General features: G+C 52.4%; 1 protein-coding gene across 1 annotated transcript in view; it reads left to right on the top strand.

Annotated features, from left to right (window-relative positions):
* The window catches only part of HVCN1 (hydrogen voltage gated channel 1), a 30464-nt gene that overhangs the window by 8196 nt on the left and 1003 nt on the right, over positions 1-21265 (top strand). Inside the window, exons 3-6 of the mRNA XM_037816712.1 lie at positions 9881-10165; positions 14510-14614; positions 18147-18378; positions 20825-20937. Of these exons, the coding sequence (XP_037672640.1) occupies positions 9881-10165; positions 14510-14614; positions 18147-18378; positions 20825-20937 (735 nt within the window). The remainder of the gene's footprint in view (positions 1-9880; positions 10166-14509; positions 14615-18146; positions 18379-20824; positions 20938-21265) is intronic.

Below are 21265 nucleotides of genomic sequence, written 5' to 3'. Positions count from 1 at the left end.
TAATTGTGTTTAAAAAGTGTTCTATTGAGATTTTCTTTTAGGGCTTTTAAGTTGTCCAACTCCCTTCATTATTCAGTGGGAAGAAACTGTGTTGTAGAAGAAACTGGTGGGGTTTTTTAAAGCTGTGTTTCAGACCCTGTTTGCAGTCGCCATTTCTGCCTCCCTCTCTGTCCCTTCCGGCCTGGGTGGCCTCTGGAAGGTGAGCCCACCTCTCTGAGCCTCCGTATTCCTCTTATGGAAAGTGGGCACACTAACATGAACCAGTCGCAGTGAGGAGGAAGCACGATCATGCCTGGGAAGCACCTAGCAGACAGCCTGCACATGGCAAACACAACACCGCAAGTGTGTACTCATTCGTGACCCGTGCTGGGGTTTCAGCCGATCCCCTGGCCTTTGTCCTCATCTCAGATGACTGCATTTGAACAGCCACGTCTGGGGAACTTGGGAGCCAGGTGTGCTCAGAAATCCTTCCGGCTCATTTCTCCCAGGGCATCTGGAGGCTCTCGTTGCAGCCGTGGCTCATTTATGGCACTGAAATGAGGACATGCCAGCACCCAGGCCAGACCCAGCCCAACGGGATCTGGCTCTCTGGATGTGGGGCCCAGCAGCAGTGTATTTTAAGGCTCCCAGTGCTGAGATCCCCGGTGAGATGGCTGGGCAGGTCCCTCCCCCGCGAACCTCAGTACTGTGATTTGGGAACAGGGGTGCCCTTGACCCTGCGTGGGCTGCCCTTTCCGCGACAGAAGCATAGCTAAGACCTTGGGGGAGGGGGTGACCCAGACAACTTGGCCACGCCAGTGATGGGTCTGAATTTCTAGCTGGGCAACTCATTTAATCCTCTGCTTTCGTTGTTTAATGTTCTGCTTTCGTAAAACAAATAGCAGCAAGACTTGCACTTCTCGGGACATGAGAGACATCACAGACTTTGGACAGGGCTGTCACACTCGGGCTGTCATTTCCCCCTTCTCCGGGGAAACAGGCAGGGCCTGTCTGCCCCATACCTACGTCCCTCAGACTAAGGGTTTCCACCCATCATCACGAAACCCATTTAATGGCTTGCAGTCAGCTTTTTAAGAACTGAAATAGAACGAAATAGAAGCTGTAGGAGGGTATTGCACAGGGTAACTTTAGCGTCAGTTATAGAATGTGTATGTGTTACTGCGTGAAGTAGAGTTCTTATTGAGAAATGCTGTCCTCTCTCCAGCCCAGCGGTGGCCTGATGTGGCAGTGGGCAGGGCACAGTGGGCGCAGTTTCCTCGTCTATAAATGGAGGCGGTTCAGTCTCCTCCTCCCGGGGTCGTGGTGAGGTTGTGGGGCAGTTGTAAGGGTGCTGCCCAGAGCTTGGGAAAGAGCAAGTGCTCTGGGTTTATTTCTGATTATTACGATGCCCGCCTCGTACGATGCTGCCACCCACATCATTTGCACCCAGCCTCACAGCTACCTTGCTAGGTTGGCAGACTTGTCTGTCAAGTGAGGAGGGATCCTGACCCCACAGGAAAGGGCTAGAAAGTTGGAGAGCCCAGCTTTGGGGGGGCCCGTGACCGCCAGGTTGTCGTTGGTCCCCTCCCGCTCCTCAGCCGGTGAGCACCCCCTCCCACCTGAGCTGGCCTGCGTCATGGTGGTTGTTTTCGTGAACCTCAAACTTCCTCCCCACCCTAGAGAAGAAAAAACTTCTGTGCTTATTTAAAGACTTCCCTGATTTTAAAAATAGACATTCCTCATAACGCAAATCGCCTGGGGAGGGGTTCTGGGGGAGGGGAAGAGAGCTGCCAGGGGAGGTGAGCTTGCTGCCCGCCTTCCCTCACCCTCACGGCAGCAGGGGCCGTGTCCTCCCACCTCCCCTCAGGGCAGAGATTTTCTCTAGGGTCGTTCCACCTGCCCACATGTGTTTAGTGGAAGCCTGGCATCACCCAGTCTCTGCCCTGTGGGGTGCTCAGTCTGGGGGGGGCGACAGACTCAAAGAGTCACTCAGACAAGTGAACACAGTCTCCACAGGTGAGGCGCGAGGGGCTGTGTGCAGGTTAACTGGGAGAGGCTCCTGGTCGGGCGTCAGGGGAGGCCTCCCTGAGCTGGGATGCCAGAGGGAGACCTGAAGGAGGAAAAGAAAACAAATGACAAGGTGAAAGCGGCAGGGTTGGGAGGTGGGACGCATTCCTGGCAGAAGCACGTGCAAAGGCCCTGCGGTGGGAGGACACTGCCAGGTACACAGGGCTGAATGGAGGCCACGTGGCCAGAGAGCAGAGGGCGGTGGAGGGCGAGGTCAGATGGACAAAAGCAGGGCCCCAGAAGGGAGCTCTGGTCGTTGGTCTGTATTTTTAAGACCATTGGGAAGCCAAAGAAGAGCTGTAAGTAAGGGAGTGTGTTGGGGTCCCCAGTTTCAATGAAGACTGCGCATATAGTTGTACTCAGCTGTGATTTTATACAGTGAGAGAATACAAGCAAAATCAGCAAAGGGAAAAGGCACATGAGGCCGAGTACAGGAGAAACCAGACTCAGGCTTCCGGGTTCTTCTCCCCAAGGCGTCACCCGGGATGCACTTAATTCCAGGGATGAGCTGTGACAACACATGGGAAATGTCTACCAGGAAAGCTCACTGGAGACTCAGTGCCCGGTTTTTATTGGGGGCTGTTCATGTAGGCTTCCGCTGCCTGGTATCTGCCTAGACTCCGGACTCCGAAAGCAAGTGTCTGGTATAAATCACATCGTTCATGCAACAGTCTATGCACAGTGAGATGCTCTTATCAGGGAAGGTGAGAACCCTCCCCAAATCCACGGTCCCCAACTACAGGCCGGTCAAGGACCAAGCTGCCTCTCCAAGGACCGACGTCTCAGGCCTGCTGTGTTAACTCTTTTCTGCACGGACAGTGACATGATTTATGTTTCAGGAGGTGTTCTCCGGCTGCTGGTAGAGAAGGCAACTGTGATGCAAGAGCAGTGAGGAGGCTGGTGGCTGGACCAGCATGGGCAGAGGGGTGGGAGAAGTAGGTGTAGACTCAAGAGTTATTTAGATGCTAAAATGCACGGGGCTTGGTGATGCGTGGGCCGGAGGGAAGGAGGAGGAAAGGCTGGGGTTGGGGACGTCTCCTTTGGGCCTGCCAGGGTGGACCCGGAGACAGGGGATCCAGCTGCAATCCATGGACTGTCGTGGAACTGGTGTTGGTTGCCATCTTGCAGGGCCTCAGTTTCCCCATCTGCAGAGGGAGGGGAAATCGCATCTCAGACTCTTGATTTCACCTCTTGCAATGTCCTCATTCTTGTCACTTACAAAGTCAGCTTTTCTGTCATTTTTCCCTGTGTCGGAAGAGTGCCTTGGAAAGAATAAAGCTGGTAGACTTGAGTTCACATGCCACCCTCACCACTTTCTTCCGTTTTGTTTTGTTTTTTATTTCCAAAAATTACAATTATTTCTGTACTTACCAAACAACTCCCTTATGTTGTATTTTTGTTTGTTTGTAAAAACCTACATAAACAATTCTCAGTGTAAGAAATTAAAACAGGTATATATTAGATCGAACCATATGAAATTGCTTGTTTCTGCCAGTTTTGATCTACAAAAATAGCACTTTTTAAGTCATTTTATTTCAGGAACATTTTCTTGAACTGTATCTTGAATTATTTGTTCTGCTCCATTGTTTTGGTGTCCTTATCAGGAATTCCAGTTAATGCATATGTTGGTTCATTTGTCTCCCCGCCCCTCCCCTCTCCTCCTCTTTCTCCCCCACCCCATTTCTCCTTCCCCCCTCCCTCTCTCCTCTCTCCCTACCCCCCTCTCCCTCCCTCGCTCCCTTTCTCCCTGTCTCTCTCTAAAGTAGTTCATTCACCACTCAGTTCTCTGCAGGCTGGCTCTCACCCCAAAATGCCTAATTTATTTTTATGGTTAAACTTAATAGAATCAAAAGTTAAAGTTTCTCTTCACCCTCCAGCCCAATCCCACTCTCTCTCAGAGGTCATCAGTTTGGTTGTTGATTTTGTCTTTTTTAACACAAAAGGTGTCCTGTAGTGTGGCTCTGCCATGGTGTGTTTAATGATGGACGTGGAGGTGTTTCCAGTTTGCAGCTATTGTTGCAGGACTGCAGTGAGAATCTCTGTGTGGCGTGTGTCCTTTGTCAGGTCAAAGGACAGGGATGTTTTAGGTTTTCATGGAAATTGGTTTAAGGCTGATTACACACACGTGCACACATGCTCCCATACCTGGCACATAAGAGAGCCTCACACATTTTTTGAAAAGATGAAAGAAACTGCCTAGTTGCCCTCTGAAAAAAGGTAGATCCATTTACACGCCACCAGGTGGTGTGTAAGAGTGCCTACTTCTCTGTGCCTGTCTCCTCCGGCCGCTGATCCGTGACACTGTGTGACTTGGGGGAAGTGGTCTCCCTCTCTGTGCCTTAATTTCCCCTTCTATAAGAAGCAGCTGCTCCTCCCTGCCCTGCCCACTTAGGATTGTTGCAGTGAAGCGGGAGGAAGAGGGGATGCAGTGGGCAGAGCAGGTGCTGTCGGAACGGGCCACAGCAAATGGCCTTTTTGCGAGAGTGTTTGTCTGCCTTCTGAAGGAGACTGCTTCCTCCCTGGAGTCCAGGGCGGACGTGTGGCTGCAAAGACAAAGGGAGAGCGAGCATGAGGTCCTCCGGGCGCCCCGTTGTAGGCTGACGCATGCACACGCCCTCTGAATTACTCTCCTAGGGCAACTGTAACAAATGACCACAAAGTGGGCGGCTTAAAGCAGCAGACCTTTGTTCTCTCACAGTTCAGGAGGCCAGAGCCCCAAATCACGGTGCTCGCAGGCTGGGAGGGAGAATCCACCCTACGCCTGTCTCCCTGCTTCCGGGGCTGGCCGGCCATCCCTTGCGCTCCTTGGCTTGTGGCCGCATTGCTCCAGTGTCTGCCTCCGTTGCCACGTGGCTTCTCCCCTGGTGTACCCTCTGTGTCCCTCCTCTTCTTATGAGGACACCAGGCTTTGGATTTAGGGCCCACCCTAATCCACTCTGCGCGCATCTTAATTAACGACATCTGCGAAGGCCCTATTTCCAAATAAGGCCACATTCTGAGATCCCAAGTGGACATGAATCTTGGGAAGACAGTATTCGCCCACTGCACCCTCTTAGAAGGCAGGCAGGCCTCCAGGCGCTGCTGCCTGGCTGTCTCTCAGCCGGCTGTGCATGGCACAGCACGGGCTCCCAGGCCGCCCAGCCCAGGGGCAGGGCCTGGCCCTGCCATTTCCCAGCAGTTTGTGACTTTGGACAAGTCACCTCCCTCGCGAAGACCCAAAATGAAGGCCTCCACTTCAGAGGACTGTTGGGAGCTAAAATGAAAGAGTGCAGGGAAGGAAGTCAGCGGCATGCCTGGCATGCGGTTAACAATCGGTAATAATAGCTGTTACTGCTATTGTTGGAGTTTGGGGGTGGGGCTCAGTCAGCAAATCAGGCCCCCAAAAGTAGACCCTGGGAGAGAACAAGGAGATGGGGACTCGTTGGGCCCTGGGAATTGGGAGTTGGCTGAATTGCTTAAAATGTACCTTTTCTGTGGTTGATGGATGCCCATGAGACGGGGACTTTCCCCTCTTGCAGGTGGTAAGGCTTCAGAGAGCCTGTAAAAATAAACCTGCAAAAGACCGTGTTTTCTCCATCACTTCTAGGTCTGTTTTTCTCATTTCACTCCCTCTCTCCCTGGTAGCAATTCTTCTGGTAGACTGTCTGTCATGCGAAAACAGAAATAAGTGATCCGTTCGCTTTGAGGTGTGGCTCCTGTGATTTGTTGTTGTTAATTCATTTATTAAATATTTTTTGAGCTGCAACCATGTCCGGAAGGAAGAGTTGCTGCCCTCAAAGAGCTCACCATTGAGTGCAGGAGACAGACAAGACTGAGGTGTTCCGTGGCTTGGTGATAAGTGGCATGACGGGAAGTCAAGGAAGGACCCTCACCCAGCAGGGGGTGGTAAAATTTAGGCCTACGACCTGCAAGATAAATAGGATAAGGCTGGCAAAGGGTATTCTGAATAGTGGAGGCAGGATGCATGAAGTTCTGGATGTCAGCAAAAGCACAATGGCCCCCAGAACTCTCCCAGAGTTCATGGTAGCTGGAGAAGGCCGGGAGGCTGGGAAGAAATGAGGCTGGAGAGGAGACAGGGTCGTCAGGAACCCAAGAGAGCTTCAACTTATACTGAAGGCAGTGGGGAGGGGGTAGGGGAGGGTTTAAGCCTGGTGGACAGGGGGCAGGGGCACAGCCACATTTGCATTTGAGAAAGATGACTGTGGCTGAGACTGTTTGGAGAAAGGACTGCAGGTGGAGCAGAGCCGGGGCAGGAGGCCGAGCAAAGAAGCTTCCATAGGTGTCCGGGCAAGAGGTGATGGTGGTAGATGAAGGAGAGAAGAAGGAGTGTGAGCAATGCTTAGGGAGTTGAGGGGCTTATGGGAGAGTGAAAAGCCAAGGTTCCTGGGTTCCTGGCTGGGGCGACAGGGTGCATGGGGCATCTTTCCCGAGGGGAACACGAAAGGAGGAGCATGGATATGGGGGGAAAGATAATGAGTTCCATCTGGACATCTCAAGTCAGAACAAACAAAAGTTGATTCTTGTTATTTGCGGTAGTTATGTTCCATGAGGACTGCAGGCACTGAATTAGTGAACACTGACCCACTGCCCCTGGGGGAAATACAGATTCAGGTTCCTGTGAGCTTCTGGTCATATTTTTGTCAACTGATCAGTACGTGACCTTGTTTTATGTGCATGTCTGTTTAAAGACACCTTATTGAATATACACTGTTGATTCATTAACATTGAATTCATGACCAGCAGCACTATAATTCATACACGAATAAAGCTTAGCTACCCCATTTTCTCCATTAGGCACATCACAGCCTTAGGACCACTACACAGCACGTCAGCACTACACTTGGGGGCCATTTTAAATCACCAACAAAAAGCACAAAAATGTGGCACTAAATATACCGTGCAAAGGACACTTCCAGTACGAAAACTGAAACGAGAAGACAGACCACCGCTTTGTTGGACCCCAGCTGGGGACATACGCATTGAGCAGCTCAAATTTTTCACTGCTCTGCACATGCCCATGTATTGACAGTGAAAACAGTTTGAGTGTTCATTTCGGAGTTACAAATAAAATTGTAGGAAGTTAGGTAAATTCGCAATACAGAATCCATAAATAATGAGGATCGACTGTAATGATCTGGCAGGATATCAGAGATGAGGCTGGAGATTTTGATTTGGGCATGAGCAGCGCTGAAAATATAGGTGTTGCCGAGGCCAACAGAGGGGGAGCATCTCAGCACAAGGACAAGGTTAGGAATGGGGTCTTAAGGACTCCTGGCATGGCGGAGGGGACATGGGACCAGAGACTGAGGAGGGGCAGCCAGAGGGCAGGAGAAGACTCGGGAGGAATTGTCAAGCAGATTGGGAGTCCACAGCGTCAGATGATGCGGTACAGTCGGGTTGGCCGGACAGAGTTCTGGGCTGGGGGAAGGGGGCCTCAGTGAGAGCTACCTCGGAGACACAGGGACAGCAGGGAGATGGAGAAAGGAGGCGTCCAGTGTCCGTGACTCCACTGCTTAGATTCTTGGGGTTGCAGGTGACAGAAACAAACTCATTCTAGCTTAAGCAACGAAGGAAGTGTATCAGTTCATGTAACTGAAAAGGCTGGGTGTTGCAGAGGCTGGGGAGAGACAGAGGAACGGAGAAGTGAAATGTGGATTGCCGCAAATGGGGATGGAGTTGGAGGAGTCGAGGTGAGAGTGTTGAAGGAGTGATAACAGCCAGCACCAATGGAGGGGCTGCTCTCAGCCGGGCACAGGCTTGCTGCTTTGCATGCTTGAGCTCAGCGCTTCCTCAGCCCGAGAAGGGTGGGGGAACCCAAAAGCCGAGGGTCCAGGGTGGGTGGCGAGATTGTTGAGGCAACAGCATTTTCTTGACCAGCTATATAATTGCTCTTTTCTGGAGCTTTTCTGACAGGCTCTTGACTTAAAACTGGAGTTGTTTTCTGCTCCACTAGATACTGTAAATATTTTCATCCCAAATTACTGAAAGGTGCTTCTTTACTGGTCGCAAAGTTTCAGATAGAAAAATTTCCTCTTCTGTGAAATATAAATGTGGGTTTTGCAAAGTACCCTGAGGCTCCCAGCAGGCTGAGAAAAAGGTCATGAGTCCTGCCGGCCTGCCCTTCGCAACCCGGAGACAGGTGGTCCAGGCCGAGAGGCCCGCAGCCCACTGTGGGATGGGGGCTCACCGCCCTCCATCACTGGGAGCCTGATGGGCTTCTGCTCTAGGTCAGTGTCACCCGAGACCCTGGGGACACAACCCTGCCTTCCTGGAGCTTAGATGCTAGCGAGGAGGGAGAAACCAGTCGAGTTCTAATTATAATTGGTGATAAGGGACCTTGAAGGAAAAGTAATGAATAGGAGGAGAGAGCCTAACTGGGGGGTTTAGATCTGAGGGGTCTGGGAGGGGCTGCTTCTAGGAAGTGACGTCTCAGCTGGGTTCCAGCCTGGGTGAGAGGGGGCCACGCGGAGACGAGCATCCCAGCCCAGAGAGCAGCCGGGCGCAGGCGGGGGCTCAGCCGTTTCCGAGGTTGCCCATCTCCATGCTGGTAACAAACCACTGGATTGCTGGATGTAGAATTTGGGGGCTGCTCCTCCAACCTAGCCCTGCAGTCTTTGTAGCGCCAGGGACTTTCCCAGGGTGCTTAAGAAAATGTTGGGGTTCAGGGGAGGCTTGTAAAAGAGGTGCTTGGAAACCCACAAGGCACCACAAGAGAGGGAAGGGCAGCGGACGGGGAGCCAGGGGGCTCAGTCCTGGTCCCGAGTGGGCGGCTGCTGACTGAGCCTGGCCCCCCAGCTTGAAATGCTCCTATCCCAGAAACGCCCCCCATCTCTGAAACAGTGCCAGATGGGACAGGTGAGCTCTCTGGGCTCTGATCTTTCCTGAACATGCAGACATTTGCCTATATTTCCTTCTAAGAGTTTTAAAGTTTTGTTTTATACATTTATATACATTGATGTTAACGCATCTGGATTTTGTGTGGCAAGAGGTAGGGATCTGATTTTTTTTTTTTTCCTGTGGGGAACACCAGATTTCTTAACTTCTCCAGCCTTGCCCCATGATTTGAAATCCCTTCACCATCAACCCAGGTTACCACAGGGACAGGGTTGTGTTTGGAGCTCTCTTCTCTTGTTATGCTGGTCATATTGCCTGTTCTTGTACACATGCTAGAAATTTCTAATTATTTAACTTTATAAAAAATTTGATATCTGGTGGGGTAAGTTGGACAAGGGGGACATTACTTGCTTTGACTTTAAAGCCATATCTCTTTAACAACTATCCATAGTATATTTCAAATAGCACTAACAGAAATTATTTTAAAAATCCATTTGCCACTCACCTTTCAAGAACTGACCCGTGGCGTGAAGCAGAGACTCACTGCTGTTGCACTTTTACTTGTGGCTTCCCCACCCACCCCCACCCCGCCAACTCTTACCTCCGGCCTTTCGGTTCTGATGGCCCTGAACCATGAGGCCAGCCCTTCCGGTGTTTAAACCCGAGCCCGCAGTGGGTACTTTGTGACTGGGCTGCAGAGCCAGTTCCATTGGTTACTGCCAGGCAGACCACGGGGCCAGGCCGACGGGGCCTGGGGTTTCCTGTTGCCTCACCGGTTCAGAGACCCTGGATTCCAAAAATAAAAGCACAAGAAACCGCCGTGACCTCCCGTCTCCGGGCCTGTGAGGTGCTGTGCGCGCTCTGGGGCCATCTTCACCCCCAGCCCGGCCCACCCGGGGCCCATTGCCCCGTCAGAGCAACGTGGTGCCCAGGCAGGCCAGGGCTAGACGGGGTCCCAGGGCCGCCCACCTAAAGCGCCTGCTCTGTCTCCCCTCCCCAGACCGTCCCCCGCAGGGCCAAGGCGGCCTCCGCCGACAGGATGAGCAAGTTCTTGAAGCACTTCACCGTCGTCGGGGACGACTACCACACCTGGAACGTCAACTACAAGAAGTGGGAGAATGAGGAGGAGGAGGAGGAGGAGGAGGAGGAAGGGCAGCTGCCAACGCCGGCCTCCAGTGAGGAAGGCAGGGCCGCCGACGCAAGGGCTGGTCCAGACGCTGCGCCCAGGCCCCACCTCGACTTCAGGGCCACGTTGAGGAAGCTCTTCAGTTCCCACAGGTTTCAGGTAGGTGGGGCAGGGCCCCGGGACACTGTGGGTGGGGGAGAGTCACACGGCCTGGCTCGACCAACACTGCCACCGCCTCTCCCTGGTGCCCCGGAGAGCACCCCCACCGCGGTGCGCAGACCCCAAGATGTCATGGGTTAAATGAATCACGACCCAAGAGTGAACCCAGGTCCCACCAAGGGATGAATGGATAAACGAAAGGTGGTCTTTCCACATGGTGGAATATTAGTCGGCCATGAAAAGGAACGAAGCACCAATATGACATAGATGAACCTTGAAAACATCACGCTAAGTGAGGGACGCCCGTCACAGAAGGCCCAATATTGTATGAGTCCATTTATAGGCATTATCTAGAAAAGGCAAATTCCTAGAAACAGAAAGTAGATTCGAGTTAGCCGGGGCTGGCAGGAGAGAGGACTGGAGAGTGAAGTCCAGTGCAGTGCCTGCAGGTTTCTGTTCGGGGTGATGACAGTGTTCCGGAGCTAGACGGAGGTGATGGTAGCACAACATTGTGAAGGTGCTATTGCCACCGAACTATTCACTTTAGAATGATTACAGTGGTTGTATGTTATGTGCATTTTATCACAATTTTTTAAAAAGTAGATTAAAGGGTAAACATTGGAGGTGAAAAAAGCATTCATCCATCCATCCATTCATTCAACAACCATTGAGTGCCGCACTCACTGAGTGAGGTGAACGAGGCCAGGAGGGCCCCGTCCCTCCTGGAGACTCATCCCTGCAGGGGCCTCAGTCTCCTCCTCCATGAAGTGATGCCAGCGTCACCTGCCTGGCTCCACCAGCACCGACTTCCAGGTGAGGTGATGGGGAGAACACGGGAGGGGCCACAAGGACTTCAAGGAATAGCAGAGGTAGCCGGGCCTTCTACAGAGCACAGTGTCCTGACCTTGTCACGTTTTGAAGGACAAATGCAGGTGGAGTCTGGCCAGCCCCCCCCAAATGCCCCATCCCCCATCCCTGAGCCCCGAGGTGGCCGGCAGGTGTCTGGGAGCACATTCCGAGTCCCCAGAGAATGCTGGAGGCCCAGTGACATGAGCCGCTTTGGGGATGCTATTGTAGGCCTCCTTTTAAACTGAAATAAACCAGTTCCTCCTTAGTGCCAATGGTCTTTCTAGAAGCAGAGAGAAGCAGGCCTTGCCTCGCCCATCACTGACTTGGTTCCGGGGTTAAAAGAGAAGAATACATGTTATTTTTCCCCCTCTCAGTGGCTTCAAGTGTTGAAACAAGCTGACAGCTCAGCCCTCCTCACACACCAGCTCCTTCCCTCTGGCTGTGACAGGAAAGGAAACGTGGGATTAACTTGTTGGGGTTGAAATTCAAAACCCACAATTTCAGGAGAAGGAAGGAGCCAACTTCCTCCCAGCTGCAAGAGGGAGCCCTGAGCCACACCCCTCAGGGTCCCAGCCCCCCTGCCTGGGCTCGTGAGCCGCTGGGCCTGCTGGGGGCTGGGGGTGCACCCTGAGCTGGGACCCCTGCAGACACTCCCACTGGTAAAAGAGAGGAGTGACTTTTATAAAATAAGTGGAGATGCTTGTTCATTCACCTGAAATTCGCTCATTGGGCACCTATCACATGCCAAGGTACAGTGGCAAATGCAGACGAGGTCCCTGCCCTCACGGATCCCGTGGCCTGTGGGGGGGCAACTGTCAACAGACAGAGGCTGGCTGCCGGTGGGCACTCCGTGCAGGGAGACAGGAAGGGGCTCTGCGAGGCCCTGGCGCTGGGTGTGGCCTGGTGGAGGGTTGGGAGCCTGAGGACGCATCTCGGAGGCAGGGACTTCCCAGCAGCCACCTGAAGGGTGCGTGTCGGTGACCCCGCGATGGGGAGGGGAGGAGCTCTCCAGGCCAGGGGGACCCTGCGGGGCAAGCAGCGACGGTCTGAGGAACTGAGAGGGCGCAAGTGGTGTGGGGCAGCTGGCGAGGGGGGCGGCGAAGGCAGGCCCGGTCACCCCGGCCGTGCGGCCTCCATCCTGTGACCCTCGAAGGGCCTCGGCGTGTGGGTGGTGGGAGGCTGGGCACCTGTCACTTCGTGGAGGGGCTCAGGGTGGAGGCAGGGAGGCCAGACTGGAGGAGGGAATAAAGGTTCAGGTCGAATCTGCATATGAGAAAGTTCTGGAATCCTTTGCTTGGATGTAATCCCCACCCGTTTCGATAGTGTGAAGTGACCAAGATGACATGATATATATTTATGCAGAGGCAGAGGCAGAGGCAGAGAGAGAGAGGAGACATGGACACGGCAGTGGACATGCTGTCTCTTCTTGCACGGGGAGGGCACGGCCCTGGGAGAGAACCCGGGGCATTCGGGCCTAGAGCCGGGCCAGGGGAAAATCACCCCAGGGATAAAGGGGCCTCCTCCTTGGCATCTGCCCACCACGGGCCAGGCCCTGTGCTAAGTGCTTCTCACACGTCATCTCCCGTAACGTTGCCGCCGTCCCCGTGGCCTCCCGAGGCCCGCGCAGGCCCTCATTCCAGGCGAGGATTTGGAGTTAACCAGCTTCTGACTTCTCAGCATTTTCCGTTGTGACTTGGTGCCCTCTGAACCCGCAAATTCGGGTCCTTGAGCTTAGAGCATGGGGGTGGGACGGGGACCCGGGCCTTGTGATTTTTGACCTTGGGTCTGCCTCTCCATGTCTGTGCCTTGATGGTGAACGCACAGATGCCTTTGGCTCTAAAATAAAACCACGGATGAAGGGGGTGGAGGGACACCAGGGGCTTGAATCTTTTTTAAGCTACTGAATTTGGATTTGTGTGAAAACTTCATTACAAAGCAATTTACCATGCGATTTTCACAATAAGCCATGTCATCAAATACCTTCATTACCGGACTACTTAGAGCTAAAGGTTAAAATGGTCACAAGGTTTAATAGTGTGTTTGGCATAGGCCTGAACCTGTTTAATTTAAACCTGAAACTGCAGGATTTACCAAGTATATCTGTTTCCCAGGGCTGCCGTAATAAACAGAGACAAGCCTGGTGGCTTGAAACGACGGACCTTTAATTTTCTCGGTTCGGGAGCCCAGAAGTCTGAAATCGGGGCCGCAGGGCCCGGGTCCCTCCGATGCCTCTGGGGGAGTCTCTTCCTGCCTCTCTCCCGGCTCCTGGTGGCTCATGGCTGTCCGGGGCAGTCCTCGGCTTGTAGACGCGTCACTCCAGCGCTGCCCCCCCTTCTCGTGGCCTTCTCCCCCGTGTGTCTCTGTCTCTGTGCCCACAGTTCTCTCTCCTCACAAGTCCTCGGGTCCAGGGCCTGCCCTCATCCAGCGTGGCCTCCCCTTCACTTGCTGACATCTGCAAAGACCTTTGTTCCAAAGAAGATCATCTTCCCAATTTCCAGGGTAGACATGAATTTTGGGGGACACCATCCAACCCAGTACCCCAATATAATAACAGATTAATTTTCAGGGATCAAAATTTATCGATCTGCGAGTGTAAGAGTCATCTCTTACTAGGGTAAGAAAGGGGCCCTCCATTGTCCTTTGGGGTTCCTTCTGTTGCTGCCATTTTTACTACCCGCACCATGTACCCAGGGTCTCCCCACATGCAGTCACCTCCCACCACCGTCAGTGCCCTTGCGCACACCCTCACCCCTCCGTCCCGTGACCACCCCTCCACCTGCACCCCTCACCCCCATGGCTTCCCACAACCTCCAGCGAGACCTCTCACTCCTCCCTGGCCCCATCCTCCTCCGCTCTGGCCACAAAGCCCCTGGGCACCTACTGCCTAAGACTGCTTTGGAGATTGTCTTTTCTCCACTCTTTTCAGCTCTCCAGGAAATCCAGGGCTCAGTCTCCCCTTCACCCCCTAACGAGCGCACAGGAGTTGGGCCCGTGCTTCTCTCTGGTCTGCGTGTGTGATGGGCTCAGGACTTTGAGGCTGGCCCATTTTAAATTATTTATTGAACACCCGTTTTGTTCATACCTCAGCAGAGGGAATCCCAAGAAATACTTAAAAAAAAAACAACTTTAAAACATTATTGTTTTTTGTTTTTTTTGTTTGTTTGTTTTCCATCTAAGAATTGGCAGTCTGCTTTGAGAGAGGCTGTTCGAGAAACACTGAGCAAGTTAGCGAAAGACCAAGGAGCTGGTAAATGAGCTGTACTGAGCTGCTCCTCGAGGGCAGGGCAGGCAGCGCCCGCCCGGGGGGAGAGCTGGCCTGGCACACGGGGGGCTTCCATTGGCGAGGCAGCTGGCCCCCACAGCTCCCTGGACAGCACCCAGGCTTTGGCAGCAGCCTCCAGTCCCTGGTTAGACTCGGATGTTTCCAGGGCAGCTCTGAGAGATGCCAGGCGGCTCCCTGTTAAGACTCACGGACTCTCCTCCCTTTGGCCCCAGGTCATCATCATCTGCCTGGTGGTCCTGGATGCCCTCCTGGTGCTCGCTGAGCTGGTCCTGGACCTGAAGATCATCCAGCCCGACATGAATAACTACGCGGCCCGGGTATGTGTCAGCAGCTCTCGTGGCACTTTCCTGATGCAGTTCACTCCACCGAGGGCGGGCAGAGGGGTGCAGAGAACGTGCCCCTCCTCCCGCCTGCCCCCAGGACCCTACCCTCGGCGGGAGGCTACTTTTCTGCACATGGGCCTGACCGTGGTGTGCCTCTCTTTCTATTGGGAGAACCATAGCACCTTGAGTGAAGTGTGGTGGGCTGTGTGTGTCATGAAGACCCCAGGGGTGGCAAAGTGGAAAGCCCCCGGGCTCCCCCCACCCATCCATCCATTAAACACATGCTGATTGAACCACTCTATGTACTAGCCACAGGGTCCAACAGGGAAGGTTCTGGGCCTTACAAAGCAGAGGGAGACTGTAGGGGAGACAGGCCCCTGGGAATGCAGAGTGGTGATGCTCTTGGCGGGGAGGGCGGCCATGGGAGCAGGGAGGAGCAGAGCCCTGGTGGGCGCATCAGGACAGACTTCCTGGAGGAAGAGGCAGGGATGCGGCAGGCAGAGCCGAGCTCAGGCTTTTTTCCCTTCAGGCAGTGATGGGGCCTGATGCCATCAAGCTAAGCTCTCCATTCTGAGCAGGAACATTGCCTTCCAAATCCTGCCACTGGAGCTCCCTGCCCAGGTCAGGCTCTGGTTGGTACCTGTCACTTCCACAGGACAATAAGCTCCTGAGGGCAGAACCCCTGAATTCCTTTGTTGCCCTAATGCACTGAGCACACAGTAGGTGTTCAGTGTGTTTCCTGGACGTGTCTGCTCTAGAGCAGTCTGGGGTCCTCGGTAGCTAGGACTCGTCCGGAGAACTCGGTAGAGCAAGCACATTCGGACCTGGCTGACATCCGGTTCCCACGGCGCCCCTTCCCCTCCAGTGTGGGGGCTGCCGTGTGGTCCTGAGGCCGCTGTGCCCGGGCCTCAGGCTGGGGCGGGAGGTGGGGCGCTCACTCCCGGTTAGGATTCGGCCTGGGATTCGGCCTGTAAGCGTTGCCCCAGGCGCGGCTCCCCCGTGGTCTGCTCTTCCAACGCTGGGGGGCCCCTGGCCTGAGCGCCTTTGCAGTTTGGTTAGTGAGCCATTTGGGGCACCTACTGTTTTCAACTAAGTAATACTTAGCCAGCGTTTCTTAAAGTATCACGGGTTCACGGGTAACCAGGTCTGGCTTGGGAGTGGGTTCTGTTCGCAGGCCGGGCTGGATGGCCACCGCGCCCTGCTCAGCAGCTCCGGGGCAGGCTCGCAGCCGCAAGGTCTTGGGCCAAAGAGCAGAGGAAGTGTCTTCCTTTCCAAAAGAGAGAGAAGCATTTACTACAAGCAGGAAACCTCCTCATTTTGCTTAAGGGCTTAAATCTTGAGCTTTTTGGACCACTGAGCTCTGGAGTGTGTCTCAAGGGATTGTCTAAATGTGAGCATGATAGAATATCCTGTCCCCAAAAGGCAGGTGACTGGTTGTCCTCCCGCCTTGTCCTGTGGACATTTCAACGTGGTTCCCACGCCGGAGCCGAGTTCAGAAGTTCCCCAAGGTGCAGGGGACACACCCAAAGTGCCCCACGCCTGGGCCTGCCAGAAATGCCCTGGGAGAAGGCCACTAAGGTTAAAAGGCGCCCCTCCACACTTGTAAAAATTGTGAATTGCTCCTGCAAGCACATGTCTTTTCAAGTGGTGACTGAGGGGGTTCAGAATTACCAAGCCTCCTTCCTCCTCCTTTCCCAGGGGCATCCCGGGGCCAGTTTTCTCCTGGGCCCAGACCTCGTCTTTGCATAGATGGATGAATAGCTTTCCTCCCCTCTAGCTTCTTTTGTCTCAACTCTTTATTACGAAAAATGTGAAATATACATTTTGCCATACTAGCTTTATCTCTCTGTAGACCCACAGAGGCACACATATTTCTTTTTGCTTGACCATTTAAAAGTAAGTTACAGAATGCACAACTATATGACAATACTGTGAACAACTGTTGTACACTTTGGGTGACTGTGTGGTGTGTGAATATATTGCAATAAAATTGCATTAAGTAAAAAATAAAAAACAGTAAGTTACAGACATCACAACACTTCACCAAGTCAATACTTCAGTATAACCACAACGATCACACCTAAGAAAATTACCAATAACTCCACAGTATCTAATAACCACTTCATGTTCCAATTTCCTCATTCCTCCAAGAATTTTTTCAAGCCAGGATCCAGAGTTTCAGTTACATCTCAGTCTCCTTGAACCTAAAGAGGTCCATCCTCACCCTCACCCGCCTCACCGTTTTCTCATCTCTCTCATGACATTGGCTTTTTGAAGAGTCTGGGACTGTCTTCCAGGAGGAGGTCCCACGTTCTCGATTTGTCTGATTATTTCCTCACAGGTCATTTAATTTGTCCCTTTGTTGCCTGTACTTCCTGTGCAGCTGAGGATTGGTCCAGAGGCTCGTTAGCAAGAACTCTTCCCTGCTGGGCTGCCTCCTCAATCGCACCACGTCGTGGTGGGGGGCGGGGTCCCACAGTTAGCAGTGCTAAGTCGGATCACTTGGTATGAGGTGAAAGGTCAACGGCTCCACTGTCCACGGACACTTTTCCTTTGCAGTTGTGAGCCCTCTGCCCACTGATTCTTTGGTACATGAAAATGTCCTCTTCCTAAAGAACATCCACCATGGCTTTGGCATCCACTGGCCATCCTTGCCTGAGTCAGTGAATACACTGGGTGGTGCAAAGGGGTGATTTGCTAATCCTTTCTCTCTACATTTAATAGCTGAAATGCTTCTATTAAGAGGAGCCTTCTTTTTATTCCATTTATGTGCATGTGTGTACAGCTATCACCGTGGACTCATGGACTTTTTAAATCAGTGTGTTATAACCAATTGTAATCACTCTTTGTTGATACAGTTGTCCCAAATTTGGTCATTGTGAGCCTCCTCAAGCTGACAGCTGTGTCCTTTTAACATGACTTCTCACATCTTTGAGCATTTCCTTGCTTTCTGGTCCAAGAAGATGTCCCAGCTCACTCTGTACTTTCCCTGCCCCAGAACCGGGGCTGGTTAGAGGACTGGTATGCATAAACCAAGGCCTCAGAACTCTTCTCACTTACCACCTACCTTGGTGACCACTGCTAGTCGGTGCCTGTCTCTTGTCGGAGCTGTGCCTCAGTCTTGACCAGTTGTGTGCTGCTTTGCGGGGAGATGCCGTAATTCATTTGATAGTGCCTTCAGATGTATGTTTATGTGGTGGCTTCTCTTTTGTTCTACAAACAATGCTTCAGCAAATATCCTTACAACACATCTGTGCACATGTGAGTTTACCAGTAGGACAAATTGCTGCCATGGGATTGCTGGGGGACCAAAGGATACGTACGTTTTTCATTCTGATAGATGTTGCCCAACTTCCCGTAAAGAGCAGGGAGGGGCGTGGCCGGGGGAGTCAGTGTGGCCTGAGGAAGGAACCCCCTTTGTGGCAACCCGGGCAGGTGCACACGCGGGGTCAGCCGGCCCGTGTGCTTGCCTCGCCCGTGGCCCCGGGCCCTGGTGGGCTCTCACTGTGGCTCCTTGTCCCCTCAGGTGTTCCACTTTCTGAGCATTGCCATCCTGACCTTCTTTATGATGGAGATCTTCTTTAAAATATACGTCTTCCGCCTGGAGTTCTTCCACCACAAGTTTGAGATCTTGGACTCCATCGTGGTGGTGGTTTCCTTCGTGCTGGATATCGTCCTCCTGTTCCGCGAGCACGATTTCGAGGCCCTGGGCCTGCTGATCCTGCTGCGGCTGTGGCGGGTGGCCCGCATCATCAACGGTAGGTGGCCGGTCCCCGCGGTCCCCGCTGCAGGGAGGGGAGAGAAAGGCCAAGGGCTGGGACCTGGCCTCGGGCCACGGCCTCCGCGGCTCTCACTGACCGTGACATGTGCTTTGAGGGGAACTCATTTCTCCTTCACGCCATCTTTCTGTTGGTTTTGGAAGATATTTATTAAAAGGGTTTGCCCAATTCCTAGTTAGCTCCTCCTGGCCAGTGTCCCACACATCTTCGTTTTGCTTATTTCTTACGGTGCTAACATATATGTAACATCAGATGTGCCATTTTAACAATTTTTAATTCAGTGGCATTAATTACATTTACAATGTTATGCTACCATCACCACCTTCCATTACTAAAATTTTCCATCACCGCAACAGCACTCTGTCTGCATTAAGCAGTAACCCTCCAATTTCCCCTTCCCCCGCCCCCGGTAACCTCTGATCTTTCTTTCTCTATGAATTTGCTTATTCTTGTTATTTCACATAAGTGAAATCGTACAATATTTGTTATTTCTTGTCTGGCTTCTTTCACTCAGCATTATATTTTCAAAGTTCATGCACATAGTAGCATAAATCAGCACTTCATTCCTTTTTAGGGCTGAATAACATTCCATTGTGGGCTAGATCACATTTTGTTTTTCCATTCAGTCATGGACGGACGCTTGGGTTGTTTCCACTTTTGGCTATTGTGCATAACGAATGCCATCCTGTTTTTTTTTCATTTGGTGTCTCCTGAAAGGTATTCTTACCAAATTCAATCCCACCATCCAAGGGGGATGCAGATAAATTGAGAAATGCCGAATGAATTGATTCCTCCCCATTTGAGAGAGTTACAACACGTGTTCGTGTAATCGAGGCTCTGAGAACTTGAATACATTGACCATGGAAAACTTCTGGGGAGAAATCACTTCTATTAACAGGCCACATTACACTGGTTCTGGGACACAGGTGGGGAAATACTGCTTTACCTACTTCAGGTAAAAATCCCACTCCTCACGCACGCACCTTGGTGTGGGGAGCCTTGTTCTTGGGGGAGCCCTGTTGCTGCAGGGGTTCATGTTGACATATGGCCACCGGCTGATTAACAGTCCAGCCTGAGTGAACTAAGAGCTTCTCAAATGTCCGGCCCGGCCGTGGACCTGCTGCAGCAGAATCATCATCAAAGCTTTTTTTTAAAAAAAAAAAAAAAGGTGGGTCTGAGGCAGAGGATCTGGGGCGGAGCGCAAGGCCTCGTTTCTGAAGCGCTCCCGGATGGTTGGGGTGTCCAGCCTGGCTCAGGACTCCCTTGACCTGGGCCCAGTGGTGTCATCCGGGGCTCACTGTCAGGAGCTTGAGCGTGGCTACTGTTGGGGGCCGGCCTGCCCTCCGACATGGAGGTCCTGGGGCCGGGGAACAGTTCCACCTGCGGGCCCACCTGTGGGCTGTGCGGGCCAACTACCAGCAAGTTCCGATCTAGTGATTAAAAGAGAGCCCATCCGTTTGAATTGTTGGTGGAAATGGAGGAAGCTCTTCAGATGCTTAATGCTAATTGATTATTTCATTTAACATACAGAAAAATACTGTGCACTCATGTTATGCACAACTGAGATTGTTAAATCATTACTGATTGTAAATGACTGGTTAACTGCAGTTACTGCCCATTATCTTCTTATCCCACAACTATGCGATTCGCTTTTGCAGATGAAACCGGAAGTCTGAGATTCGTTCATTTTCTTTGTTTAAATGTTAGTGGAGCAGAGAAGGACTGGCTAAGGTCCATTATTGCGTTACTATCAAATGTGGTAACATGACATGAAAAACTCTGAAAAGGCAACACAAGTGAAATAGCTGAGAGAAGGGGGGGACCAAGGGCCCTCCCCCAGGCCCCACAGGCAGCAGGTGGAGACGGGTCGTTCCGGATGGAGGATGGAGCATCTGCAGTTACAGGTCAAGGCTTAGTCTTTTGAGGGCAGGGTCCCCACTGTGTGGACATCTGGGAGCCTCAGAAGAGGCTCACGACCCGTCTGTCAGCCAAGGGTGGGTCATCACCTGACAGCTCACCAGCCACAGCTGGGGGAGGCAGGGAGCCGGTGGAAGTGCTGACCCTGCCAGCTTGAGTATTTGTACCCTTAGGCTTCTGGAGTATCCGTGAACACTGCTGCCAAGGAAAACGACTGTCTCGAACACGCTCGGTATTAAGGAGCACAACACTCACCTTGTCAATGATCATTTTTAAGGATTTCTCAACTCAGGCAAGGTGAAGGAAAATATTTCACAAATGGAGACTGAGTAGCTCAGATGCAAAACTCTGACCCTCCCAGTCCTGATGCCTTCAAGTGCTGATGAGCAGTTTGACTTGTCCATCACCACACTTCCCAGCTATGTGTGTCTATAAGGAATTCAAGTCTTTTATTATGAAGTAGTTAAATGAGAAACCAGTGTCACTGAGTCCCTTAATTGTTTTTCAGGGATCATTATCTCAGTGAAAACCCGTTCAGAACGGCAACTCTTAAGGTTAAAACAGATTAATATGCAACTGGCGAGCAAGATCCAACACCTTGAATTCAGCTGCTCTGAGAAGGTAGGACGTGGGGGGAAATGCCATCTGCTTGCGGTGCCCCCTTGGCGTGGGGCTTCTCCCACCAGGCCTTTGCTCCTGCTGTGCCCCTGGCCTGGAGGCCCTTCCCTTGGCTTCATCTTCTTGTCCTTTCTGACTCACCCTTGGCACCACCTCCTCCCCCAAAGCTATGCCAGCTGCCCCCCTTCTGGGTGTCTCTTGTCACTGCTGTCGTTGTTGCTTGTTGGACTGTCTCTGGTAGCAGCATCCCCTTCAGCAGACTGAGTTCCGCAAGGGGTGTATCTTTATTCACCTGGTGTCCCTGGAATGACTGTCCTGTTCCTGGTGAGGC

The sequence above is a fragment of the Choloepus didactylus genome, chromosome 23 (assembly GCF_015220235.1).
Source record: "Choloepus didactylus isolate mChoDid1 chromosome 23, mChoDid1.pri, whole genome shotgun sequence".
Taxonomy (NCBI): Eukaryota; Metazoa; Chordata; class Mammalia; order Pilosa; family Megalonychidae; genus Choloepus; species Choloepus didactylus.
Note: the sequence above shows the minus strand (reverse complement) of the source record. Positions and strands in the feature narration are given on the sequence as shown.